At 32.0% G+C, this 27,979-nt stretch overlaps 5 protein-coding genes across 10 annotated transcripts; 3 read left to right on the top strand and 2 right to left on the bottom strand.

Annotated features, from left to right (window-relative positions):
- Positions 1 to 139: 139 nt before the first annotated feature.
- LOC124911244 (serrate RNA effector molecule-like) lies at positions 140 to 7,013 on the bottom strand. Of its 2 annotated transcripts, none has more exons than XM_047451699.1 (12): positions 6,524 to 7,013; positions 6,030 to 6,118; positions 5,421 to 5,475; positions 3,859 to 3,933; positions 3,661 to 3,735; positions 3,531 to 3,578; positions 3,067 to 3,135; positions 2,187 to 2,975; positions 2,058 to 2,094; positions 1,032 to 1,279; positions 783 to 938; positions 140 to 456 (listed from the first exon to the last, which is right to left on the bottom strand). In XM_047451699.1, exons 1-12 carry the CDS (start codon positions 6,928 to 6,930, stop codon positions 396 to 398), a joined length of 2,109 nt encoding a protein of 702 aa, XP_047307655.1. In that variant the 5' UTR covers positions 6,931 to 7,013; the 3' UTR covers positions 140 to 395. The 2 variants fall into 2 exon arrangements, with proteins under 2 accessions (XP_047307655.1, XP_047307654.1); XM_047451698.1 differs by having other exon boundaries at positions 1,032 to 1,282; positions 6,524 to 7,012.
- Positions 7,014 to 10,445: 3,432 nt separating this feature from the next.
- LOC124911514 (stomatal closure-related actin-binding protein 1-like) lies at positions 10,446 to 13,837 on the top strand. Its single transcript, XM_047452014.1, has 13 exons — positions 10,446 to 10,790; positions 10,892 to 11,179; positions 11,260 to 11,388; positions 11,468 to 11,560; positions 11,642 to 11,782; positions 11,860 to 11,928; positions 11,994 to 12,077; positions 12,161 to 12,344; positions 12,427 to 12,543; positions 12,614 to 12,672; positions 12,798 to 12,932; positions 13,330 to 13,479; positions 13,562 to 13,837. Exons 2-13 carry the CDS (start codon positions 10,898 to 10,900, stop codon positions 13,604 to 13,606), a joined length of 1,488 nt encoding a protein of 495 aa, XP_047307970.1. The 5' UTR covers positions 10,446 to 10,790; positions 10,892 to 10,897; the 3' UTR covers positions 13,607 to 13,837.
- A 1,443-nt stretch (positions 13,838 to 15,280) lies between these two features.
- LOC124911279 (calmodulin-7) lies at positions 15,281 to 16,750 on the top strand. Its single transcript, XM_047451739.1, has 2 exons — positions 15,281 to 15,437; positions 16,052 to 16,750. The coding sequence occupies exons 1-2, from the start codon at positions 15,362 to 15,364 to the stop codon at positions 16,423 to 16,425; spliced, it is 450 nt and encodes a 149-aa protein (XP_047307695.1). The 5' UTR covers positions 15,281 to 15,361; the 3' UTR covers positions 16,426 to 16,750.
- Positions 16,751 to 18,117: 1,367 nt separating this feature from the next.
- LOC124911285 (UBP1-associated protein 2A-like) lies at positions 18,118 to 21,045 on the top strand. Of its 5 annotated transcripts, none has more exons than XR_007096605.1 (3): positions 18,118 to 19,694; positions 20,381 to 20,492; positions 20,738 to 21,045. XR_007096605.1 is itself a non-coding variant. In XM_047451746.1 (2 exons), exon 1 carries the CDS (start codon positions 18,225 to 18,227, stop codon positions 19,692 to 19,694), a length of 1,470 nt encoding a protein of 489 aa, XP_047307702.1. In that variant the 5' UTR covers positions 18,118 to 18,224; the 3' UTR covers positions 19,918 to 20,204. The 5 variants fall into 5 exon arrangements, 3 of the variants coding, with proteins under 3 accessions (XP_047307702.1, XP_047307703.1, XP_047307701.1); XR_007096604.1 differs by having other exon boundaries at positions 18,118 to 19,715; XM_047451746.1 differs by lacking the exons at positions 20,381 to 20,492; positions 20,738 to 21,045 and adding an exon at positions 19,918 to 20,204.
- A 1,107-nt stretch (positions 21,046 to 22,152) lies between these two features.
- Positions 22,153 to 23,540, bottom strand: LOC124912160 (60S ribosomal protein L44-like). The gene is made up of 4 exons (XM_047452722.1): positions 23,429 to 23,540; positions 22,569 to 22,748; positions 22,416 to 22,490; positions 22,153 to 22,336 (listed from the first exon to the last, which is right to left on the bottom strand). Exons 1-4 carry the CDS (start codon positions 23,429 to 23,431, stop codon positions 22,277 to 22,279), a joined length of 318 nt encoding a protein of 105 aa, XP_047308678.1. The 5' UTR covers positions 23,432 to 23,540; the 3' UTR covers positions 22,153 to 22,276.
- Positions 23,541 to 27,979: the final 4,439 nt, after the last annotated feature.

Genomic DNA, 27,979 nt, shown 5'->3' with positions numbered 1-27,979 from the left:
AGATAAATTTGGCAAAAAAACCGTTGGTTCGATTTAGACGGCAAGTGAGGTCGGTTTTGCTTAACAACAAAAGAAACTGCAAGAGTTGTATAAAACATCATCTAGTATCCAAGGCTTATCAAATCAAAGGCTTTAGTTATACAACATAAAGAAGTTTTACATAATAACTTATTAAGGAAACTTCATGAGTTGGAATTGAATTAAATAGGAACATTAAATTCACTTCATGTTTTAACCTTAACACAACATCAACAACAATAACAACAATATATAAGAAAATAATTATGGTACAACAAACAATGCATATGCCTTGTTTGAATTTCCAGTGCCTTAAATAACACTTACAGCCGTCCTTCAATCCCAATCAAGAAAAAAGCAGCAAATCCGACATACGCCTACAAACTCCTGTAATCAATTACCGTAACTTCATCCTCTGGTGCGTCAAGATCTTGGTAGCTGCAAATCTCATGTTAGCAACAAATTCTCATTAGGATTTTTGCACAAAAGACATCAAATAAGCAAATTATCCTCCTATTACAATCAGTCTGCATCATTAATATATATATATATAGATAGATAACATCCCCTTTTCACGCTTTTCTGCATGCAACTCTGTTTTTGAAATCGACTAATTTATAGTTGCAACATGTGGTTGCGCGATATTACAATTTCATTTTGAAAATTTATAATTCCAATTTCCTAGACAGATAAATTATTGGGATTCTCTAATAAATAAAGACTAAAATAAAAAAGAATTTAAGAATCGATGCTCTATAACTTGCCTGCGTATACGCCGAGGATCTTGATGAAATGATGGTGGTAAAGCAATCATTGGGGACGGTCCAGACCTCCCACCACCTTCAAATGGAGGCCTTCCTTGATCTCTCAGCATCCGCATTGCAACTCCAGGGGGTGCAGGAACAAACGGACCCAGAGGACTGAGATCAATCAATCAATACCACAATTCAGGGTGAGAAAATAATAAATGAAAAATAAAGGATGTTTATTAACTGCCACAAGAGGAAACTCACCCGGCACCAGGAACTGGCATAAGTACAGGAGGAGGGATATCAGAAGGAAAAGATGGAGCACCGTATGTCTCAAACACCATTTCATCCGGACTGTCTCCAACTATACCATTATTATTCTTTGATTGGAAATCCATTGACTGAGCCTTATTATCTGACCTATCTTCTCGATTCTCCCACTCCCTCCTGTTGTTTCCCCTATCATCTTTTAATCGCTGATCTAGACCTAGCTTACGTCTCTGTTGCCTCTCCTTCTGGTCAAGACAAAACTTGTAAACCAATTGTTGAACCTTTAAACTTAGTTAATTGGTGACAGTGCTATGAAGATCGCCCTACTTGATTTTAATATTAATTATTTGCCTATTCTTCTACTTGTATAATTTAAGTTTTCATAAGTTAGAAGATACGAAGAGGAGGTGGTTTGGAGAGATGTCAACGATAGTGAACTGACTCTTACTAGTACATGGTTCCTTGGCAAAGGGTGAAGCATTGATAATGAAGAATCATGAAGATAATTTTTTGTATAGGTCGTTTGTTTTTTCAAGTTGTGCTCAAGCTTTTGTTTGAATTATAGTTGAACTTTTCTTTAGTTTTTTATGTGTTGGAGGCAAAGCCTATTTTGCACTCCATTTCAAGTTCAAGTCGTAAACTCTTTTCTTAGATTTTAATAGAATGGTTAGCTGTTTTCTCAAAAAAGAAAAGTTACAAGTTTTTTACTTTTTTTTAACCAACGGTGTCCAGGCTAGATTTTTGCGCACCTCAACTAATCCATGTAGGAGGGTTAACATAACAACCCACTGACAAGGCCTCATACCTAATCTGGTGCTTTCAATGAGAATAATGGTAGTAAGCCCCTTAGACGCCACTAAGCTACCAAAGGTGGGAATTTTATTTTTAAAAGTCCTACTTATAAGTTGTTTTATTATAAAAAGAAAAATTGTAACTAACTTTAATTATTTTATAAAATCTTATGATTTTATATGATGATCAACATTTTAGTTTAGAGTAATCATTATAAGCAAAAAATACCTGCATTACAGGAGTTCCACCAGGTGCATCTGCATCACTGCAACAATACAATCACGGTCAAAACACATACAAGATTTAAAAATAATAATGTAAATAGAAATAAAGTTGATTGGAATATAAGTTTTTTACTTCATGTAGTTCTGGAAATACAGTTCTTCCCGAGCTTTTGTTGTCATCTCTGTAGCAAGTTCAGGGTGTTTTAGCTTTAAATGCTTGTGAACAAACTCAGCAGCATGGAAGAGCTTTGTGCAACCCTTGGCTCCACATCCATACTTCCATCCATATTTCTCATCTCTAATTTTCCGAACATGAGGGTCTAAAGCTTCAACAGCAACTGCCTCTAGCTTCTCTTTAGCAGCTCTAATTTCTAGAGGATCCTGTCCCTTCAATCTATTTTGCCAGTAAGTATCCAGTTTCTTTTCCCATTCCGCCCCATTAATAGCATCATCTGAACTTTTCCCATCAAGCCTCACATGGCGGAAACCCTTTGGAGGCTCACAGCTCTCCACCAATCCATAGTAATCAACACCATGTACCCTCCAAAGATAAGTAATAAGAGTATCCAATAGTTCAGTTCCCTCAAGACCCTTCACAGATGTTAATCCTCGAACAATTATAACAGGCCCACTTGCAGACTTCTCTCTGTTTGATCTACCGTTATCAACCCTTCCCAATATATTTTCCTCGATTACTTTCTCGGAATCGAGTTTCCTTACAAGTGCCTGTGCTTGTTCTATATCAATCTGGATGCGTCTTGGATCAGAACTAACTGGATGAGCTTTAGGTGCCCCTGAAACTACATCAGATTCTTTAGATGGGGCACTACCTTGCCGTCTTCGTTTTCCACCAACGTCTACTTCATCATCTGAGTTTGGTACACCAGTATGCCCAGAAGATGAATTATTAACACCTGGGCCTCTGCATCACAAGGGTAATAAATATTACAAATGGCATAATGAAAAAAAAAAATAATAAATATAGAACTGAGATGCTTAAGATTGAATCTTACAGAAGCAATGTACCGCTCTGCAAGTCAAGTAAAAGGTCATTTGCGGTCTTCCTTGCAAGCTCATTTCTCCTAGAAAACAATGACAATGAATGTAAATCAGGAAGCTAGCAAATCATATCAGGACCTTGTTTGATCTAGGGGAATTTGAACAACCAAGTGGTTATTTCCAAATAAACTTGTTTTGATGCAGGTTATTTGGGTAAAAAACATTAGGGCCATGAATATATATATATAATGAAAAAATATATCTTTCGTCTACAAAAAATAATATTTTGGTTGATAATTTGAAAGATGTGAGTGATGAGTAGATTGTCGTTTGGATAGTGGGTTATTTGAAATTAATCTCAAATAACCGACGTGAAACAAGGCCTAGAAGTAGAAACAGAAACCACACACGAGATCCAACCAAAACATCAGAAGGCAAACAAGATATCAATCTTCGACACAACCACAATGAAACTCACCTTTCTATCACAGCAACCAAATTTGATGGGTGGTATTTATCTTTCAGCCTAAATACAGAAGGAGAAAGTCAGGATGACAAGATTACAATTTACAATGAATCATGTTGAAAGTCTAAGAACGGAAATCTACCACTCTTGGTCTTTGTGGGTTTCAAAGTAAGCTCGTTTCATGGTCAATATGTACTCTGACTTGTATTCCTGATACCTGTTAACAGAGAGGGTTATGACCAATCCACATATATGCAGAACTAAAGATAACTAGACAATATGAGCACAATGGATAAGCACCCAGCTCTTAATGAAACTATAGCTATACGAGATTCTATACCTATGTTCTGCATCTGATGGTAGAATGTCATCTTCCAGCTCCTGAATGAACTGCTTATATGTCATTAATCCGTCCCTGAAAGCAAGACGAACACTATATTCATTTCACAAAATAAAAGCGACAATAGTATAATGTAGAAAAGGGACAGCACCAAAACAAAAGGAGGGAAACTGAAAATATTCCATGTAAAAATCAATGACAAACAGCCTGATACAAAAGTTATTTCCTTTGGTTTGGGGTGCATGGGATATTAGCTGTAGAAAGAAAGCACTCTTTGTTTTGTAAAATAAAACCTTTATTTTACCAGAAGATGGTAACAAGACAATACAAAATCTTCTGCGACAAAACTGGCTTTAGTTAGTAAAGCATACATACAATGCAATATACCATAGCGTGTAGCGCTCTGTGGCGTTAAATGTGTTCATGGCTATAGCGTAAAGAGAACAGCGTAGCAAGGACTATTTGAAAATAAAGCGTAGAAAGAATATAAATTTAAAAAAAAATGAAAAGCATAACAAAAAAAAATATAAATTCGAAACATATCGTCCATTATAAAACTAGAAAAGTGGAAAACATAGTCTAAAATTCGTCGTCATCATTTTCTTCATCAAGATCGAAATCATCTTCTTCATTTGAAATTGCATAATGTTCAGTATCATCTCTTCTTCACTTTTTTCGTCTAAATCAAATTCATCTTCTTTATCTACAAGATCAAATGTACTAGATGTTCCTATTGGTCTTTTCCCAATTAGGAGACAAATTTAGGTACCGACAATTGTAAGAGGAAGAGGAAAACTAAAAGACGAGAGAGAAAAAGAAAATGTGGAACGAGGAAATTGTAAGAGAAAGAAGAAAAGATATAAATTTAAATAAGGAAAGAAGATGAAAAGACACAGTGAGAATGAAATTTCTATAAATAGAACGAGCGTCGCTATCAGCGGTATAGCTTTCATGAGTTATAGCGATGAAAACGATGACTTTCACAAAACATGTAGCCCATTGCGCTTTATATCCTTCCATCGTCACTTCTCTACGCTCTTGGCAATAGCGAGCGCTACGCTCGCTACTGACAACTATGGTTAAGTATTCAGATTGATCCAGCAAAAATCAAGTAATATCTCACAGTTTATTTTATACAGGGCTGGAACATCTTCAGCTGGCTTATATAGTATTTTAGGTTTTTCTATCCAAGGAAATGTGGCTCTTTTGTATTGAAGGAAGTAGAATGATTTTCTTTTGTGTGTACTCGAAAGAGTCGGTTGAGGCTGCTGCTAGGGTTTACTTAGTATTTAAGGTTTAGGTTGTATAGGTTATGCTGAATATTATGAAGAAACACGGTATTATCATCTCTATCAATCTTTTCTCATCTCAATCAATCTGCCTTCTCATCTCTTTCTAGGTCTGGTTTTAACTATAACATAATATGGTATTTATTTTTTTATTTTTTTATTTTTTTTAGGGGTGGGTGGGGGGAATGCTAGGTGTGTTACTATATTCTGAACTGAACATGTGTATTGAACAGTTTAACAATCCTCAAAGCCATGAGATTTTCCATGACTTACCTCTGATTAGTCCCTGTGTTAGAACCATCGCCATAACCGCGACCTAGTTCCCAGTCTGGAAAGAAAGACGTAGAAAACAGGTTATTCACAGAAACAAGATTTCAGCCTAAAGAAACAGACAACATAAGTTATGAATGTGGTATATACAATGTGACCCAGTTTCAGCTCTTAAGGCAATTGAAGGAGACTAGCAGTTAGATATTGAAAGAAGGAAAACAACATACTTAATTAATTATTCATTTGGAGAGTGAGCGGTTTGGGTCTTGTTATCCACTTTGGATGATAGCTTACTAGTTATAGTAGAATCCCATTTTTTCATTATAAAAGACACCATGCACTTTTGTAAAAGCTAAAAGATTCCATATACAAGTATTCATAGAATAATTAAAAATACGGTTCTTCAATGAACAAAAGATTCTATTAACTCAAGTACTTAATCATGCCTGGATAATAGCTTGAGGATGTTGTTTATTTTAAAGGCAATATATTGTTCATTTCTGAGGACCTTACTGTATAAGTGCAGCAAGTACATCAAAAGAATTTAGCAACAAAAGACTCAAGGTAGTAAAAGAATTTTGTGGCTTCAAGCCAGACATGTTTAATACTCACCAGATGGACGTCCAAATCTCCCATGTCTTTCGTCACTATAACCAAGCCTTCCACCCATCTCTCGATCATATGAATGATCATATCCAAACCTACAATAAAATTGAACAGATCATGTAAATTGCGGAGCACGCAAACCAACATGATTATTTCTATATACCAACTAAGACTAGAAATGAGAATATCTCTTTTCACAAAACTAAACAAAATTATGCATTCAAAATACATGTACTTAAGCTGAAAGCATCAACAGCTAATCTCAACATACAAAATTCAGCTGCACTCACTATTGAAGATCCAAAAGCATGATTCACTTTTGTTCAGATCTAAATAAATCATAGCAACTCATGAAACACTTTCTTACTTTTTTTTTCTATTTAAGTATCTACAAAACTAAACTTAGTTAGAAACATATTAAGAAATCTATTGATTGATTCTAATCTGAATCTATATAAAAAAAGTAAAAGTTTCCAAATGAATAACTTGCAACTGCTAACCTCCTATCACCAGGACCATAACCTCCACGGGGACTTCCACGTCGATCGTAGCCAGCATCATCTCTCCTTGACCTCTTGAATGGTGGAAACGGTGGTGAACGTCGAGGAGGAGAGTGACGACGATCGCGAAACGGAACCGGAGGGCTTGGACTGGGACGACGCTTGTAATCTTTGTCAGGTGGAGGTGGAGAAGATCGATTCCGGTCATGATAGTCACCGGGTCCATGTCGAACAGGAGCACGGTCGAGTTCCCTATCGTCTCGTCTTCCTCTGATGTCTCTATCAGCCCTTCGCTTCAGTGGAGAAGCGAGTGAAGATTCGGGAACATCGGAAGACTTCTTGTTATTGTCGGCGGTGTCGTTACGGGCTTCTAGAGAATCGGCCGGCAAGTTAATTACTTCCGCCATTATCACCACTGGTTGTGGAGATTGATGGAATCTGGAAACCCTAGACAACAAGTTGGACCACTGGTGATGAAAGTAGCAGTTTTTTTTTTTTTGCAAAAGAATTGAAGTTTATGATATAGTTATTTTTTTCATTTATTATTTTTAGACTATTTTAAAACTTAAGTATTTTACATTTACTGTCTTATTATCAAATCACTAAAGATGAAAAAATATTTTACAATAATCACGTCTTATATAATAAACTATGATGTTATATGCGGTACTAACTTTATTTAAATTAAAAATAATAATAATATAAATAACAAATGAATTATGTCTAAACATAAATCAAAGTGAAAATAAACAAAAGTTAACTTATAACATTTAGTTTCTTATAAATCATTCTAATCATTTATTGTTGATTAGTAATATGACAATTTGTCCACGTTTTGATCTAAATTGACCTGTCAAAAGGAATTTTTCTAACCGAATTATATTAAGGCGGTAAACAGGTCGAGGTCGAGGTCGAGGTCGAGCTCGAGGTCGAGGTCGAGGTAGGGGTAGCTCGAGCTCGATTAAATATTTATTAATTTGACTCAAACTTATCTACAAACTCAACTCGACTCGAAAAATTTGAACTAAAATTAAATTTTCAAATATTTGTAATAAAAAATGTTTATTTTAAATTTTAATATTAAAATAAATAAAAATATGTATTATTTATTTTCAAGTTCGGAAAAAACTCGACAAATCATCGAACAAGTATTATATGAGATCGAGTTCGACTCAAACTTGGTCAAAGTCAAACTCAAGTCGAGTTTTGACCGAGCGACTCACAAGCAGCTTGACTCATTTGCAGACTTAGATGATATATGAGTCACTACCCCGATCTCACCCGATTTTGTCCCGAATACTATAAATACAATTAAATATATAAAATCAATAACCAATATATTTATTTATTATTTATATTTTATAAGATTTTTAAGTTTATTTCTTTATAATAATATAAATTATAATATATATTATATTAAAAATTTGTTAATATAATTTTATTATTTAAAAATAATAATAATATAATATAGGGGTGCCCATAAAAAATTTCTAAATCAAAACAGAGCAAAGATGATAGTAAAAAAATTTTCCAAGATATAGACGGAATAATAAAGCATTCCCAATCTCATTGTCCTAATTAATAACTCATAGCTTCTATCATTATTGTTTGTATCATTCTTGTTAAATAAAATACTTACAACTTATAAACAAAATCAATAATGGAGATGTTTTTTCCATAGTTGTACAAAAGAGGCAAATATTAAGGGATAAGATATACCATCAACTAACAAATGTAAATAAAACATATTTAAAAATTTAAAACTAAATATATATATATATTTCTTAATACTATTTTCAATCAATTGTTCTTTAAATTCAAAATAATCCAACAAAAGTTTTTTTTTTTTTTTTAGGTTCAGTAAATAAAACATATATTTATTTATGGATGAGTCTTTTAAGACTTTGAATTACAAATACCAACACTAGCCTAGCCCGCTAGTCATTTTAATTTTATTTATTTAGAAACTAGAATATTCCACCTTTTTGAAAAATTATAGGAGCATTTAATCACATCCTCCCAACTCTAATCTATTTTATGAATCAGTTGTGTGTTAGGGATGATCTATGTCATGGTCGAATTGTGTTTTAGAATTATTTTTTACATTAAAAATGTGATATTATTCATAATTAAATTTAATTAATTATTTAATTAAAAAAACATATATAAAATTCACATTTATATACTCGTTTTATCTATAATTTTTTTTTTAACCTTTTAATTTTATTTTTTTTAACTTACCTAGAGTTTAATTCATTTTCAACTTAAATTAAATAATATATAAATACATAATGGCATGAATCATGAAAACATTAATAATGTCCCTCTAGATTAAGGATGGTAACCGTACATACCCGTCCCATCGGTTACCAAACTATCCAAAAATTACCCCAATTATTAAGACACTCCCTATGTCATGTCTCATCATTATATAGTAGCTTACCTTCCTCGGTACCATATTACAATGTAAAAAGTAAAACAGACCACCCAAATGTCTGAATCGGTTTAAATCGAATTGAGTCGACCAAAATGAATGACCGACTTATAAAATTGTTAAAATCGAATTCAACAATTCGGTGGTTTAATTACGATAGAATCGTTAAAATAACCTATTTATCATTGTTCAAATTAAAAAAAAGTGTATTAATTTGGTTATAATTATAGAATGCATATATATTTATCTTAATTATATATAGTTCTTTTTTTTTTTTAAAAATGATATATATTTCTCTAATCTTTAATCTTCATTTCAACATAAAATTATATTTTAAACAACTGAATATATATATATATATATATATATATATATATATATATATATATATATATAATTATCTCAGTAGAAAGGGCAATATGATATAGATCCATATCAATATAAAAATAAATAAATTTTCAAATAGACCTTTTGATTTTTAATAATAATAAACAACATGTTAATATATATTATATCAAACAGGATGGGAAACATTAGTGCCGACCACAAAATCAAATAAAACTCCAACAGCTTTGATAATATATAATAATAGTATGTGTTCATCAGACAAATAAACAATTCATACTGTTAGCAGAAATAAATAAATAAATGAAACTATATATTAAATAATATCTCAACTACATTCTTTGACCCAAAAAAAACTTTACAATTTATATCTTTTGAGTAATAATCTTATCTATTTTACTAAACTCATATTTAACCTCCTAAATTAGCTATATAATAATAGGTTTAACATAAAACTTTATACAAATAGTTTTAACATAAATATTTTTATTTTTATTTGTCTAACTTATAAGGTTCTTGTTTGGTTTAGTTGAAGAATTTAATTATTAAGAAATATTTATATATCAATTTTTGTAATTAGATTATACATATTTGTTAATTTTTAATCTAATATTTTTTTATGATATAAATGTTACCTCACCCATAATTTTTTTAATTTAATACATCATTCTCTATCTAAATTAAAAAATAAGTACAAACTTACATTTATCCGTTCTCATTTTATCCATAATTTTATCGTTATTTTTTAAGCATATCTCAAATCGAATTTTTGGATCCGTCATTGTGATTGGGTACGTGAAATTATATTCATTTCTTAAATAAAAATATAAAAAAAATAATAATTAAAATATCGGTTTAACTGTCACTAAATCGATCAGAAAAACTGTTAATTCGTAAATTTAAAAACACTAAAATTTGTGTGAAATTGAATTTGAATAAACTAATATTATTAAATATGATAATATATACCTAATTAAAACATTCTTATCTAAACGTATACTCAAACAAAATATTAAAATAAAAATAAAAATAGTTTTTAAAATGGTATAATTTTAAAACTAAAAGAATAGATAAGTTAGAACTATTTCAAATAATCCATCTGGCTTTGTTTTTGTTCTTACCACTTCAAATGCGGAAGACGATAAGGATCCGAAGAAAACTCTGCAGGACCAAATCAAAGAAAGACTGCTGCTTTACACTGCTCACGTTATAGTTTAGAATTTAGATTTAGACCCAGTAAGTACTCAAGGAAGAAGGAAGACGGCTTTTATTCTCCCATTGCTTTTGTAAAGCAAATTTCCGGACCCAGAAAACCATTATCAAATTCATCTTCCGCCCACTTTCTCTCTTTATATTCAGTAATTTAAAGTCCACTTTCTTCATCTACATTTGTCTTTATCTTCGAAGAACATCAGATTTCGTCTCCACCATCTGATCCAAGAATCCACCCTCGCAGTTCAAAGTTGTTCTTATCTGAACATATAATCCGTGAGTTCATCTTTCCCTCTTTTGTCTATTGTTCATATCATGATATGTGACAAGGGTTTTCAATTTTAGCTCTTGAATTCAACTGGGTTTTCTGTTATCAGCCGTCAATGACGAAGGTAGACCCTGATTTTGATGATCGGATGAAAAAGGAAGATGTTCCTTCAGTCTCTGTTGATGTTAAATTCACTTCAACTCATTTCCCAAACTATAAAATTGGACCTAATAACCAGATTGTTGAGGTTAAAGAGGATCAAAAGGTGTTTAGAACAAAGGAAGCTATTGCAAGAGAGGCTGTACAGTTGTTTGAACAGCAGAAACGTCTTTCAGTTCGCGACCTCGCAAGTAAATTTGAGAAAGGGTTGATTGCTTCATCTAAGTTGTCTGATGAGGTTTGTCAATTTTATGAAGCAAACTACACAGAATGACAGAAACATTGTAATAATTTGTTTGTTTTGATGAAAACTCTCAGGCTAGATTGAGGGAGGCAGTTTTGCTTGAGAAATCTGTGATTCTGAAAAAGCTTAGAGATGCATTGGAATCTTTAAAAGGTCGTGTAGCTGGTAAAAACAAGGACGATGTAAAAGAAGCTATTTCCATGGTTTGTTTTCTTCTCTTCCATCTTCTGAATTATGAATTCTTGACTGTTGTTGTTGATTCTCTCTATTTTCTGCATTCAGGTTGAGGCATTAGCTGCTCAGTTAACCGAGCGGGAATCAGAGTTGATTCGAGAAAAGGAAGAAGTGAAGAAGCTTGGAGATTTCTTTAAAACGGTAAAACAAAAGAAAAGAAAAGGCGGTTATGAGCTGCCCAAGTTCTATATTGAAGATAAGACATGTTATTGATTCTTGCAGGCCACAGAAGATGCGAAGAAACTTGTGGATGAAGAGAAAGCTAATGCTCTTACTGAGATTCAAAATGCAAGAGCTGCAGTTCAGAGAGTTGAAGAAGCTCTTCATGAGCAAGAACAAATTTCGCACTCTTCCATCAACCAGGTAGAATCGAAAAACAACTAGACATAAAAGATAGGACTTGTCTTAATTTTGTTGGAATTATCGTGTTTTTCTTAAAGAATATGGAGGAAATAATGAAGGAAGTTCAAGAGGCTAGACGTATTAAAATGCTGCATCAACCGAGCAAGGTATACAACAACATTGATTCATATGTTCATCTTGTTAACATGAAGAATTAAGCTTTCATTTATAGGTTATGGACATGGAGCATGAGCTTAAAGGGTTAAGAATTCAGCTTTTAGAGAAATCTAAACAATCTCTACGCCTTCAGAAAGAGGTTCTTTCCTGAACCCGCAAGTTAAAATGTTAAATATATTCTTAAAATTGTATGTAATGTGTTTTTTTTCTTTCGATTTTCAGCTTTTACTGATGAAAATAGGCGAGGAAGACATAAGAGAGTTTTATGAGCTAGATGGTAGCGAGTGTCTAGGTTCATATTTAACCATCAGACCTTGTTCGGATAAGGCGCCATCGCTTTCAGGCTGTTCAATCCAGTGGTTTCGGTTAGCAGTTGATGATGCTAGTAAAAAAGAACTTATTTCAGGTATGCAGCTTCTTTTATATAAAAAGAAAATGATGGTTTTGGAAAGTTCAATTAATGGTCATTGTTTTTATGTTGATTTCAGGAGCTATGAAGGTTTCGTACGCACTTGAGCCTCTCGATGTTGGTCGAATACTGCAAGTTGAAGTTGTTTTGAATGAGCGTTTAATCACAATGAAAACCATTGGTTCCATTGATCCAGGTTTTCTTTATTTTACTGTATGTTTTACACTAATGTTACATTTCTGGGTGCTAAAATTTATCTTGAATAGCTCCGGGGTTGGGGAGCTACGTGGAAGCATTGGTGAGAAGACAGGATACAGAGTTCAACGTATGTTACTCGATTTTTTATTCTATTTTGCGTTTATTAATGTGAACAAATTGTTGATTAATAATTGAGTAGAGTTTTGCTGATTTTCAAAACAAATTGTTGCTTAATTTGATCTGGCTTTGCAGGTCGTGGTTATACAGATGAACGGCATGGAATATCTCACTCAGAGTTTACACGTTTTGCACGTGGGGAAGATGAGGATGAAGTTATGTAGAGGCAAGAATATCGTTGCTAAGGAATTTTACTCTGCGTCGATGCAGGTATTGTAGCGTTTCTTCATGTTCTTTTCTTCTATGGTATGTCATTTATTTTTGCATATTTAGATAGGTTGAAATAGAGAGTTACATGTTACAGTACATGAAATAAATATATCTGAAACAAACAAGGATATATTTGATTAATTTGGAAAAATGAAACATTAATAAATTTTCATTTCTTCTTTCACAAGCAGTTCATTTAATGTTAAAATTTCGAATCTCAAATGACACAATTCAAACATCAAACCACATATAACTAAAACGACCCATGTTCGAGCTCTAAATAGTAATTGGGATAGAAGAAATAAGACATTTCATTAACTGCCCCATTTGGAAACAATTCCTCGAGATGAGTTTGGACAAGAAAACGTTGATGATGTAATTTTCTTAATGCTTTTAGCTATGCGGGGTTAGAGGGGGTGGCAATGCTGCGGCTCAGGCACTGTTTTGGCAAGCAAATTCTAGTCTTTCGTTTGTTTTAGCATTTGAATCGGAGAGGGAAAGAAATGCAGCGGTTATGCTGGCTAGAAGGTTTGCATTCGACTGTAATGTGAGTCTCCTAATTGTTCCCATCTTGCGTTTTTCATTTTCATTCTTCCTTGTAATCTTACAGATTGAAAATCGTATTACAGATAATGCTTGTCGGGCCAGACGATAGAACTCCGTCCAAAGACTAACTAACAGATTGATGATTTTTGCCATAATTTTTTATGTAATGTTTGTAAACATTATAATGATATTATTATTGTAGAAAGGCATAAGTTTTTATTTGCCTTTTTCTGAGTGTAAAAAGTTTCAGAATTAGGTCATGTAGAGTTTGGTTTTGAAGTTGTATGTGAGTGCTATTTGTATTTATTGTAAATGTTTGAGCCTGCCTACCTTATGTAAATTTTCTTCCTTTTGTGTTATATTTATATTATATTTAATGATTTTAATATATTTTTTTTATAAAATTAATTCTAATTAAATTCAAATAAAAATTGGATACGATAAATTAATTAATAAATAATATAAAATAATATTTATAAAATAAAAAAATGATCTAAATACCAAACATTTAAAAAAACTTATAATTAAAAAAAAATACAATAATCATTTAATTTGTTAAAGGGTTTCCAAAAACAAAATGAGTTATTGATTTGTATAGAAGTAAAACAAACCGAACAACCAATGAATAATATCAGAAGATAAAATTATCCTAAGCGGGTTGATAAACAAATTATATAAAGAGTACTCTTATATAAATTATCCTAAGCAGGTTAATAAACAAATTATATAAATTATCCTAAGTGGGTTGATAAACAAATTATACAAATTATCCTAAGCGGGTAGACAAACAACGTCGAAAAAAATTATGTTTACATGATATCTGTAATTGATTCTCCATATAAAAGATCAAATCGAGTAAATTTTTTATTGAAAAATATAAAAAATAATTTCAAATCCAATTATTTCATATCCATCTTTTTAACCGACACAGACTCAATAAATCATTACCAACATAATTGAATGTTATGAGCAATAAACGATTTATCAATGATGGTGAATATTATTCGAACTATAAAATTAAAGGCAAAAAATTTATCCGACTAAATAGAATATCAAATCGAACAAAACACAATATAATTGAAAAAAATGAGGTCTGAAAAAGTATTAGAAGGAAACTACTATAAAGTTGATTATTTTAATAAAAAAATCTAGAATGTAATGTATTAAATTCTATTAAATTTTTTAAAATCTGAATTTGTATAGTTAAATTTAGAGGAAAATTTGACAAAATGACCATCATAATAGGGTAAATGAGTCGGTGACCAGCGCATAAATTTAAATGCGCTGGCGACCATTACATATTTATTTAACGAAATTGTCCTTGTCGCGAGACGCAACCGCCAGTTGCGAGACACAACCGTCAGTTGCGAGACGCAACCGAATGCCATGTGAAAAGTCCACAATCGCGAGACGCACCCCCGATTACGAGAAGCAACCGACATTCGCGAGACGCAACCGACAATCGCGAAATGCATTCGTGAGACGCAACCGGCATTCGCGAGATGCATTCGAGATGCAACCGACAATCCGATTATAGACTTTTCACATAACATTCGTTTGCGTTTCGCGAAAGAGACAATTTCGTCAAAAAAATATGAAGTAATCACCAATATATTTAAAATTATGCGCTGATCACTAAATCATTTACTCCTTTTTATGGTCATTTCGTCAAATTTACCAATTGGTTCACAAATAATATTATTATAATTAAAAAATTGTAAAAATATATCTCATTTGTACTGTTTATTTAAAAAAATTCTTCTTTTATTTCCGCTAAAATTTTCCCTTCTCCTTCTCCTTATATAATTATCATCCTCCCAATTTCCTTCACTATCTCTCTTTCTTTCTCTCTCTATATCTCTCCCAAAGGCAAGCAAAGAGAAATGGCAGATCAGCTCACCGATGACCAGATCTCCGAATTCAAGGAAGCTTTCAGTCTATTCGACAAGGATGGAGATGGTCAGATTTCATTTCTTACGCTTTTGATCCTATGTCCGATTCAAATTTCATCGTTTATGTTCAGATCCACGCTTAGTTCTTCATCGATTTGATATATTTTATGGCTGATTATGTTTATCATCGTTTGAACGGTTGACTTGGATTCGATTCGATCCGTTACTGTTTCTGCTTGAAAACTTATTTGAATAGATCGATTCATCTTTTGTAATGCTAGGTTTTAGTCAACGATCTATGTTCATCGTGTCCTGATCTATTCGCATTTATGGATTCACTTTAGAAATGTGTCTTTCACTTATTATTGAATAAGTTAGAGTTGTAGTAGTAGTTTCATTTATGTGATAGATAAGACTGCACAACAAATCAACAATGATTCATGAACATCTGTGAGTAAAGAGATCCATCTTTTGAATGAAGTGTAAGCTCAATTTCCACTGTTTTATTGCTAAAAGAGACCTCACTTCACCCAACCGTGGAAGCGCTTTATGTTGTTATGTTATGTTAGTTAAAGAGACATCACTTCAACTTTGGTGGATAGATAGAAACATTGTTCTTCTCATATGGTGGTGAAGGATGAGTAATTTAATGGATTAAAATGTTATATAATACATTTGTAGGTTGTATTACGACGAAAGAGCTTGGAACTGTTATGCGATCATTGGGACAGAATCCAACAGAGGCAGAGCTACAAGACATGATAAATGAAGTGGATGCTGATGGAAATGGAACAATTGATTTCCCAGAGTTTCTCAACCTGATGGCTAGGAAGATGAAGGATACAGATTCTGAAGAGGAGTTGAAGGAAGCTTTCAGGGTTTTCGATAAGGATCAAAATGGTTTCATTTCTGCTGCTGAGCTTCGTCATGTAATGACGAATCTTGGGGAGAAGTTAACTGATGAAGAAGTTGATGAGATGATTCGTGAGGCTGATGTGGATGGAGATGGACAGATTAACTACGAGGAGTTTGTTAAGGTTATGATGGCCAAGTAGATGATTGGAACAACATAGAAACCAACCAGAAACGTTAAAAGAAGGAAAAAGACGGGGAACTCGAGAGAGCTGGATAAGTAGTCGGGTGAGATTTATGGTCTTGAATTGGCCTACTTTTGCGGTTCTTCTTCCTATCTGAATTGTTGGTATTATTGGGTGTTTTATTTTATTGCAAGTGTGTTTTTCCTGTTTTTGAAATCTTTTCATCATCTATCTGCTTTGGTTTAGGTCTTTTAAGTGGTTATTAGTAGCATCCTTTGTTTTGTTTTATTTATGTTTTGATTTCATATTGACATTATTATCAATTTAGAACATTTTCCCTTGGACATGTTTTCTCATACTAGCATTATCTTTTCTAGTCTTATTAGTAGATATTTGTCTTTAAATATCATTTGATTTTAAGTTTGTCTCATCCATAAGTAACATGTGCCATGGTATACGATCCAAATTGGGCGATTTGATGGGTAGTTAATCATGTAGGATGGTTTTTAAAGATTATTTCAATATAATCTCAATAAAACATCATGAATTGCACGAAAATCTTCTGGTATGTTCAAATGAAATGCATAACAAATTCTCAATTTTAGTTTATTAGTATCTAACAGAGTATAAAATTTTTGAAGCAAGCAATGCATTTAATATCTTGGTCCCGTTTTTATTTTTGATATTTTTTTAATACCATCCCCATCCTATTCAGTTTTTTTTCGATTTCGAGAAATCCATTGGGACACCGTTAATAAAAAATATTTGTTTAAAAAATACAAATATAAACGAATTTTTTAATATAAAATATATTGTAATATATAAAATTTTATATTATTATAAATTTTTTTTATTACTCTTATAAAATATAGTGAATAAAAAAGTATATTGATAATTTAATATATTTAATTAAGTTTATAATGTTCGGAACAGAATCAGGGTGAAATCGGGATGGGTCGGGGGACACAAATTTCATCCCCGCTCCATTCTCGTTCGGTTTTAGGGAAAAAACGTTTCAAACAGTATAATTCGGTTTAGTTTTCACGGGGCGGTTTCAAATTGTCATCCTTATGTTCAACCCACACTTTGTATTGCATTAAGTATAAATGTGTAAGGCTAGTTCTCTAAAAAAAAAAAAATTTTTTTTATTAAATTGTTTTATATATTCTTTTGTTAAATAATAAAAAGATATCTAAGAGATATTCTTTATATTCATTTATATTTAGTAACAATTTTATAAAAGTTTTTCTTATAGAAAACAAAAATTAAATTTTTATTATTATTATTATTAATTTTCAAATATTTAGAATAGTTCATACCACATTTGAAAATTGAAAACTTTTTAATTTTAATCACCATTTCTATATGAATTAGTAAATGTCAGTTTAATTTTTATGATTTTGTTAGTTTCCTTTTTATTCTTGTAATTTTGTTTTATAAAGGAATGTGAGTTTTTGAAACCTAAAATTTCAATTAAAAAATCACTCGGAAACTTGAGTTTTCAAATTTTTTATTTTGGGCAAAATACTTCGACTTATTTGGTTTTAATAAAAGTGGAAAAAATAATTTTATGAATTATAGATTAAAGAATAGAATGAAGGAAAGTGTATGGGCTCAATTCAAGGTTAACTACAAAAGGCCCATTAAAAAAGCCCAAACCCAAATTATCTCCTCTATAATTCGAAGTTCGGCTAGGCTTCGGACACGACAGTGTTATTCACACCTTTCTAGAATATAGATTCAACTAGGAAACCCTAGCTGAAAGCTCAAAATCGGCATCGGATTTGAGAGAAATTTCGTATAATCTATCTTCCTCCATGGGCAAGAAGCGAAAACTCCGATCTGTCGAGCCTGAATCATCCACCAGAACACCTGAAACCGAACAGATTCAAACCACACCTCAACCTGAACAACAACAACAACAAACCCTAATCGCATCGGAACAAGTCATGGAGCAAGATCAGATAGGGCAACCGCAAGAAACCTTCGCTGCAGTACCAATAGAAGAGACGGTTGAAGAAGAGACGGAGAACATGGAGGATGAAGAAGAAGGCGACGAAGAAGGTAATGAAAATGAAAACCAGGCTGCGGTTGTTAACGGAGATAAGGCGGCGGCCGAAGAAGTTGAGGAGGAGGAGGAAGGGGATGAGGAAGGCGTTGAGGATTTGGAGGAAGAACCTATTGAGAAGATTTTGGAACCGTTTGGGAAAGATCATTTGATTGCTCTTGTTAAGGAGGCTGTCTCGAAGTTACCTGAATTCATGGAGAGTGTGCAGAAGTTGGCTGATTTGGATCCTTCGCATAGAAAGATCTTTGTGCATGGTCTTGGTTGGGATTCGAATAAGGAAACCCTAATAAGTGTATTCAGTAAGTATGGTGAGATTGAGGATTGTAAGGCTGTTTCAGATAAGTTAACTGGTAAGTCAAAAGGTTATGGATTCATTCTCTTTAAGCATAGAAAAGGAGCTAGGAAGGCTTTGATACAGCCACAGAAGCAAATCGGTAATCGATTAACTTCCTGCCAATTAGCAGCAGCTGGACCTGTTCCAGCTCCTCCTGCTGCCCCACCAGCGTCAGAGTATACACAGAGAAAGATTTTCATAAGCAATGTTTCTGCTGACATTGATCCACATAAAATCACTGAGTTCTTTGCTAAATATGGTGAGATTGAAGAGGGTCCTCTGGGATTAGATAAACAAACTCGGAAGTTTAAAGGGTTCTGCCTTTTTGTGTACAAGAGTGTAGAGAGTGCTAAGAAAGCATTGGAGGAACCTCAGAAGATGTTTGATGGGAAGACATTGAACTGTCAGAAGGCAGTTGATGGACCTAAACCAAACAAACCACAATTTCCACAACAACAGCAGTATCAGCACCAGCATCATCAGCATCATCATCACTCTTTCAGGAAGGAGAAGACCAGATATCCTTCTGCTGCTGGACCAAGCCCTGGCCATCTTATGGCACCTTCAGGACCATCTGTTGGATTTAACCCTTCTGTTCCAAATCCAGGACTGGCCCCTGCAATTGGGCAAGCATTGACTGCCCTTATGAACGCCCAAGGAGCTGGGTTGGACGTGTCTAACCTGTTTGGAGGACTTGGGGCATCAATGAATCAGGGTATGCCGCCTAATATGAACAATCAAGGTTATGGAAGCCAGCCTGGTGTCAGCTATGGTAGTCAACCAGCTTACTTAAACCAAGGTGGTTATCAGAATCCTCAGATGGGTCAAGGACCGAGTAGGCCAGCTCCGGGTGGTCCTCCTTCTTACATGGGTTATGGGCAGTAGGTAGGTCAAATTCCTTCAAAGGTACACAAATTTTCTATTATACACAATGTTCTTTTTTTATGTTTTGCCTCCATTATGCATTATGTTTGCTCACCTTTTCTTGTTTTATTTTTCTTTAATTTTCAGAGGTGTACAAAGTTTTAGTTATTTACTGTTATATTTTTGTGCTTAAAATATTTTGAGCTCATGAACAGTTTTTGTTTTTTTACAATTGATTTTGCAGATTCCTTCATAAGATGCATCAAAACTTTAGTTTTCAACTATGGTGATCCCTTGAAGTTCCTGGCACTCTTGCAAACTAAGACTTGATATTTCTATCCAAAAAAAGTTTACTACTGCATTTTCAAATTTCGGATTAGAAACTTGTATTTTGAAGTTTATGTACTTTTGTTTGTTTCAATGTTTTTGAAAACATTGTACTCAGTATTTATACCGACTTCCCTATGCTTTTAAGACTTGAAAATTTCTTTATGTTTCCTAAAAGTCAAGTTGATTTCTAATTGCCGGTTTCTAATGATTTCTAATAGTCTTTCAATTCTCTTAATAATGATTTTGTTTAGTGGTTGGTATGTTGTGTTTTATTTACAGCATCAATTTCATAAAACCATTGTTTGCATATGCCTGCCTGTTTGGTTTTGGAAACTTTTGTGATACATATTATAAATAGTTTATTGGATACATATTAGCTTTGGGCAGTCACAATTACATATTAGCTTTGGGCTGCTCTACCTGAACTTGAAGGGTGGATTTTGTCAGAAAGCTTTGGAGATGATATATGCAGACAGACTTTGAGAAAAGGTAAGCATTTGGAAGCTTGTTTGGCTTGTGTGTGCTTTCTTTAGAACATAAAAGGTTTTAATATGAAAATACAGCTTTTAAAAATTTAACTATTTTATAAGGCAAACTTTGACCACCCCAAGCATAGAAAAAGATGTTTTCTGTAAGAAAAAACTTGTGCTGAGATAGTTTTTGCTGCTTCCAAACTGTTTCGTGTTTGCGACTTATTTGAAATCATTGGGTGTTGTGATTTGACATTATCGTAGCTTGCCGAAGTAGATGAGATGGTGATGCTGCTGTGGTTTTCAGGATCATTGGGGGGTTATGACTGGATCATCCTCTCTTATTTTTCTCTGTTTACATCTGTTTCTCACTATTCTCAAGAATTTTTGTTTTTGTTAATCACTTTCTACTCTCTTTTATGGAAACAAAAACTAAGCTTAGGGTTTCTGTTAGATATGAAACCTATCCAAAGCCCCAATGATAGAATTAGACAAAAACTAGCCCAACAAAAGAAAGGGATTTGGACTTTTTTTGTTTTGCCTTATAAAACTATTTTACTCAATCAGGCAGACATTGAACAACATATGGTACAACATTATACTAGGAATTATGAACCCTTTGCTCATACTAAACCTCTCATATCATTACCCTAACAATAAAAGGGATTGTTGTTAGTGATGACAATGGGTATCCGAGAATATTATATTTCCAGTAAAAACGAAATACCCTTCTGGGTCCCAAAACCTATACCCCATCCATATGCTTAGAGCTGGTCACAATACACTAAGTCAAACAAAGATTGATTTGAATATCATTTACACATGATATGCCCTAACCACACTATCTTACTGAACAATACAGACATTGAGCAACCATCAGGCTGAACATTTTAAACTCTTTACAAAACCTGTTTACATCAACAGATGAACAAAAAAAGTATTGTGGTGCCTCTTCTTCTACATAAAATTCAAATATTTAATAATTCAAATAAACTAAAATCAACCAAACTCTTGTTTTTGTTATAGTGTATTTTGTTTTTAAAGACACTTTAATTAATTTTAAGTAAACCAAATTCTTTTAGAAAAACTTTAAAACAAGATATTTAAATAAATTATAGTTAAAATTGTGACTTTGCTGTTTAAAATATTTTTATTTATGTTAATTATATTTAAATTTTCAAAATAAAGTTTTTCAAAATTGTGACTTAAATAAATAAACTAGTTTTATTAATTTATTTTTGTTATAAATTAATATTTTATTAAAATAATTTTAAATATTATTGAAGCTTTAATAATTTGAATTTATCTAAATATAATGTGTTCAGTAACATTGTAAGAATAAACTTCAAACTCATAGAACTAAGAGATTGATTATACATCAAAAATAATGTAAATAAGTTATAATGAATATTTGAAATTTTCACTTAATATTAAGACATATATATTTTTATTTCAGTAAATAATGTAATTAAGTTAAATTAACAACTATATATATTTTTATAATTATTTTGTAATAACTGAATTAGAATACTAATTTCAAATATTGTGTTAAACTATCAAAAACAACTTTTAAAAAAACAATAACCAAAACTTGAAATGAATAATAACCTTTTTTAAAAAAGATTTTAAAGAAAAAGTAGGTGAAATGAAGATCATTGGTTTATAGTCTTAACAAGAAATTGAACATTAAAATCATAAACTGATGAAATATTCAGTTTGAAAACAGGGTAATAAATAACTAGTCTTACTCTTTCCTCCATCACAAACAAAAATGGCATCAAAAATATTAAAACCTTAACCAATCTAAAACAGAGAAGTTCCCTTGCCCTTCTTGTCTCCACCAATCTCAAAATGCTTGCACCTCTGAAACAATTAAACAACAACCCAATATTGGTTTCAACCCAAATAATCACAATCTCTCAAAACAAAAACAAAAACAAACCTTAATAGCATGTTGAGACATGTGCTTGCAACTTTGGCACTGCAACCTCAAAACAATCTTCTTCGTGGTTTTTGCCTGTCAAAACAACAACTTATAATATGCTTCTATGTACAAACCCTACAAAACTAGTTCTAAAGAGAATAAAGTCAAAACCTTTTTGTGAAAGACGGGTTTTGTTTGACCTCCATAACCAGATTGTTTCCTGTCGTAACGACGTTTACCCTGAGCTGCCAAACTGTCCTTACCCTTCTTGTATTGAGTAACTTTATGCAAAGTGTGCTTCTTGCATTCCTTTGATTTGCAGTAGGTCTTCTTTGTCTTCGGAACGTTAACCTATAACAATCCAATAATTTAGCACTATCCAAAGAAGCTATTCAATGTTTCTGTTTTCTCAAATTGGATATAACAGATCAGGTTAATCAATCTACACAAATTGAAATTGAACAAATCGAAGGATTAACAAATGGATGAGATTTAGTATCTGTTCTTAACATATATCAAAATGAAACTAAATCTGAACAAAATTGTTCTTTGCAACCCACTTCTCTATAATCAAAGTTTCTGTATTCTCAAATTTGATAGAACCAAAAGTATATCAATTCAATCTTTAAGACAGTTCAATTAAACACATCTTCTAAGGATTAAAAAATTGTTCTTAACATATATCAATATGAAACTATATATATATATATATATATATACGAAAATGTTCCTTGCAACTCACTTGTTTATGATCCAAGACAGTGACTTGATAAAAGATTAAAAGCGTCTGATTAAACCCTAAAACTCAATCGGCAGTGGTTATAATTCAATACGGTTTAATAAATACGAAAAGAAGGCGTCAATCATTCAAGGCTAAGCTTCAAAATACAGATCAGATAATCATCAACTATTGTGAACATAGGGGATCACAGATGTGAAATCTAAATTCATGATCTATTGCTCTTTTAAGAAGAATATTAAATCTATATCAGCTAGATTGAGCGATATAAAGGTTGAAAGAAGATGAATACCATGGCTGCTGGTCGGCGGAGGCGGCGGCGAAGCTCCTTTTACGACGGCGACGGACGGCGGCGGCGATATAATCTTGAGAAAAATAACCTCTTATATTCAGACCAGAGGAGGGTATTTAAACAAATAACCCTAGGGCTATCAAACTAAAAACGGGTACGGCCCAATTAAAAAGCCTAATTCAAGCCCAACAAGTATATTTATAAATTTCTTAGTACTATCCTTTATTTTATAAATAAGATATTAATTATAAGTTTGATATGATGATATATGCAATCATTATTATTAATTTAAGAAAGATTTCTTAATAAGAATTCAACCTAAAACTGGTAAACTAAACTCATGATAATATAATTAAGAATAAATAATATTTTTTTATTAAATATTTATTTAAATATTATAAGTTTTATTCATCCGCAGCGAAATAGATGAAGGTGATCAATGGGGATTGTAGATGCGCTTATAAGAGCATTATTATGAATACGATTGAAATCGGAGATTGCAAAAAGATTTTTGAAAAAGAAAACAAGCTTGAAGTCAAATCCCGCTGTGAAGGCAATAATAGAGCAATATATTAATTTCGTGCAACAAACATTTTAGACCAAGAATATTACTTGAAGGTAAGGCTTCTATGGGATGAGATGGATTAAAACCACTTCATAGGTGGTGTAGATGTCATGAAATGAAAACTAATTATGATGAATGTTATATTAAGTTTCTAATGGGTCTCGAGAAAAAAGGTATGAGTATGTGAATGATCATATTCTATTTCAAGATTATTGGTCGGACGTTTACAAATTGTTTATAATGCTACAAAAATGTGGAGAAGAAATCGAAACAGAAGAGATCTTACCAAGAGTCAACAATGATCATGAAAGAAGAGAATTCAAAAATTGTAAATTAGTTTATTGAAAAGAGTAAGAACAAAAATACATATTATTGTCACTATGGAAGGTTGTTTTAAGTTTGTAGGTTACCCTGATTTCTGATGGGTAGAAACAACCTAAAAAAGGAAATATGAAGAGAAATAATACATGAATGGTAGTAAATTCAGTTGTTGAAAAGAAGATGCTGAGAACATGTTGATGGAGGAATATCGAATGTATATACAGTTTCTAAAAAATATGCGACAAATTAAGAATAAAGGGATTGACTCCATTTCCTCGACAAGTAAGTAATCTTATCATAATCCATTTGTTTTGAATATATTTGATTATAACCCTATAATGAAGGAATATATAGACATAGAATATAGAAGACTAATTGATTTGGAAGAGCATGTTATATATGTTATATGTAACTAGCATTTAGCCCGTGCATTTGCACGATTAATAATATAAATCTAGAATTTTTAATTTTATTTTTAACCGTTTTAAATTTAAAGGCGGGTTAACTCACAATCCGACTCAAATATCCAAATTAACCACAGCACTCGACCTGGCAATCCGGATACTTTAAAAATTAAGCATCATTATATATATAGAGAGAGATTAGTTAGTTAAAAAGTTGAACTTATATTAATATTAAAACGTCTCGCGTTTATCAAATTTGTTGTTGAATTTAAAATATAAAGTCTTTGTAGCCTAGTTGGTTAAAGAGTTGTACTTATTTTGTTAGGTTGCAAGTTCGAAACATACCTCTAACATTTTTAATTTTATTTTTAACCGTTTTAAATTTAAAGGCGGGTCAACCCACAATCCGACCCAAGTATCCAAATTAACCACAGCTCTCGACCCGGCAATCCGGACACTTTAAAAATTAAGCATCATTATATATATATATATAGATTAGTTAGTTAAAAAGTTGAACTTATATTAATATTAAAACGTCCCGCGTTTATCAAATTTGGTGTTGAATTTAAAATATAAAGTCTTTGTAGCCTAGTTGGTTAAAGAGTTGTACTTGTTTTGTTAGGTTGCAAGTTCGAAACATACTTCTAGCATTTTTAATTTTATTTTAAACCGTTTTAAATTTAAAGGCGGGTCAACCCACAATCCGACTCAAATATCCAAATTAACCACAGCTCTCGACCCGGCAATCCGGACACTTTAAAAATTAAGCATCATTATATATATATATAGATTAGTTAGTTACAAAGTTGAATTTATATTAATATTAAAACATCCCGCGTTTATCAAATTTGGTGTTGAATTTAAAATATAAAGTCTTTGTAGCTAGTTGGTTAAAGAGTAGTACTTGTTTTGTTAGGTTGCAAGTTCGAAACATACCTCTAGCATTTTTAATTTTATTTTAAACCGTTTTAAATTTAAAGGCGGGTCAACCCACAATCCGACTCAAATATCCAAATTAACCACAGCTCTCGACCCGGCAATCCGGACACTTTAAAAATTAAGCATCATTATATATATATATAGATTAGTTAGTTAAAAAGTTGAACTTATATTAATATTAAAACGTTCCGCGTTTAACAAATTTGGTGTTGAATTTAAAATATAAAGTCTTTGTAGCTTAGTTGGTTAAAGAGTTGTACTTGTTTAGTTAGGTTGCAAGTTCGAAACATACCTCTAGCATTTTTAATTTTATTTTTAACCGTTTTAAATTTAAAGGCGGGTCAACCCACAATCCGACCCGAGTATCCAAATTAACCACAGCTCTCGACCCATCAATCCGGACACTTTAAAAATTAAGCATCATTATATATATATAGATTAGTTAGTTAAAAATTTGAACTTATATTAATATTAAAACGTCCCGCGTTTATCAAATTTGGTGTTGAATTTAAAATATAAAGTCTTTGTAGACTAGTTGGTTAAAGAGTTATATTTGTTTTGTTAGGTTGCAAATTCGAAACATACCTCTAGCATTTTTAATTTTATGTTTAACCGTTTTAAATTTAAAGGTGGGTCAACCCACAATCCGACCCAAGTATCCAAATTAACCACAGCTCTCGACCCGGCAATCCGGACACTTTAAAAATTAAGCATCATTATATATATATATATAGATTAGTTAGTTAAAAAGTTGAACTTATATTAATATTAAAACGTCCCGCGTTTAACAAATTTGGTGTTGAATTTAAAATATAAAGTCTTTGTAGCTTAGTTGGTTAAAGAGTTGTACTTGTTTAGTTAGGTTGCAAGTTCGAAACATACCTTTAGCATTTTTAATTTTATGTTTAACCGTTTTAAATTTAAAGGCGGGTCAACCCACAATCCGACCCGAGTATCCAAATTAACCACAGCTCTCAACCCATCAATCCGGACACTTTAAAAATTAAGCATCATTATATATATATAGATTAGTTAGTTAAAAATTTGAACTTATATTAATATTAAAACGTCCCGCGTTTATCAAATTTGGTGTTGAATTTAAAATATAAAGTCTTTGTAGACTAGTTGGTTAAAGAGTTATATTTGTTTTGTTAGGTTGCAAATTCGAAACATACCTCTATCATTTTTAATTTTATGTTTAACCGTTTTAAATTTAAAGGCCGGTCAACCCACAATCCGACCCAAGTATCCAAATTAACCACAGCTCTCGACCCGGCAATCCGGACACTTTAAAAATTAAGCGTCATTATATATATATATATATATTAGTTAGTTAAAAAGTTGGAACTTATATTAATATTAAAACGTCCCGCGTTTATCAAATTTGGTGTTGAATTTAAAATATAAAGTCTTTGTAGCCTAGTTGGTTAAAGAGTTGTACATGTTTTGTTAGGTTGCAAGTTCGAAACATATCTCTAGTATTTTTAATTTTATTTTTAACCGTTTTAAATTTAAAGGCGGGTCAACCCACAATCCGACTCAAATATCCAAATTAATCACAGCTCTCGACCCGGCAATCCGGACACTTTAAAAATTAAGCATCATTATATATATATAGATAACAAAAAGTTCAATATTGGTATAAGAAATCCTGATTTACCTAAGGTAATGTAGATGTATTAATTATTTACACATTTTTTCAAATATTATTTAATAATAATATCTAAACTTACAAAAGAGAAGAGGAGGAACGATATTTTTTCTAAATCCAATTATTGGGAAAAAATTAGAAATTTATATTTTATTGAAAACAGTATGTATCTGAACAATGTTTTTTTTTTTTTTTTATTTTAAGTGTTTTCCATAAGAGACTTAGACACCCAATAAATGTGTATTAAAATATGTATTTCTTGAGTTGGTTTATAAAAAAATCATTGTTCCAAATGTCTATTTGTAAAAATTGCAAAGATTACCTTTCGAGGGTCTCTCAAATTAAGATTTTTTTTAGTTAATAAATGTTGATATATGGGTATGATTATTCATCAGTTCGGTTTTTGGCTTATTCGAGTTTTCGGTTCGGGTTTTCGAAATTTATTATTTTAGTCAAATTCGAAAATTGAACCGATTTGAAAAAATTCGAATTCGATGAACTCAAATTCGGTTCGAATTCGGTCGGATATTCTGTTTATACCAAATATTGAACATCACCTACGTACCCATAAGATAAAAAAAAAAATCTTAAATGAGTTAACAAAATAAATAATGTCTTAAAGAGATCATATATATACTTAAATTATAAAATAAATATAAATCACGCAAGCT

This window comes from Impatiens glandulifera, chromosome 8 (assembly GCF_907164915.1).
Source record: "Impatiens glandulifera chromosome 8, dImpGla2.1, whole genome shotgun sequence".
NCBI classification, from domain to species: Eukaryota; Viridiplantae; Streptophyta; class Magnoliopsida; order Ericales; family Balsaminaceae; genus Impatiens; species Impatiens glandulifera.
The sequence above is the reverse complement of the archived record's forward strand: the minus strand, read 5'-3'. Positions and strand labels throughout refer to the sequence as shown.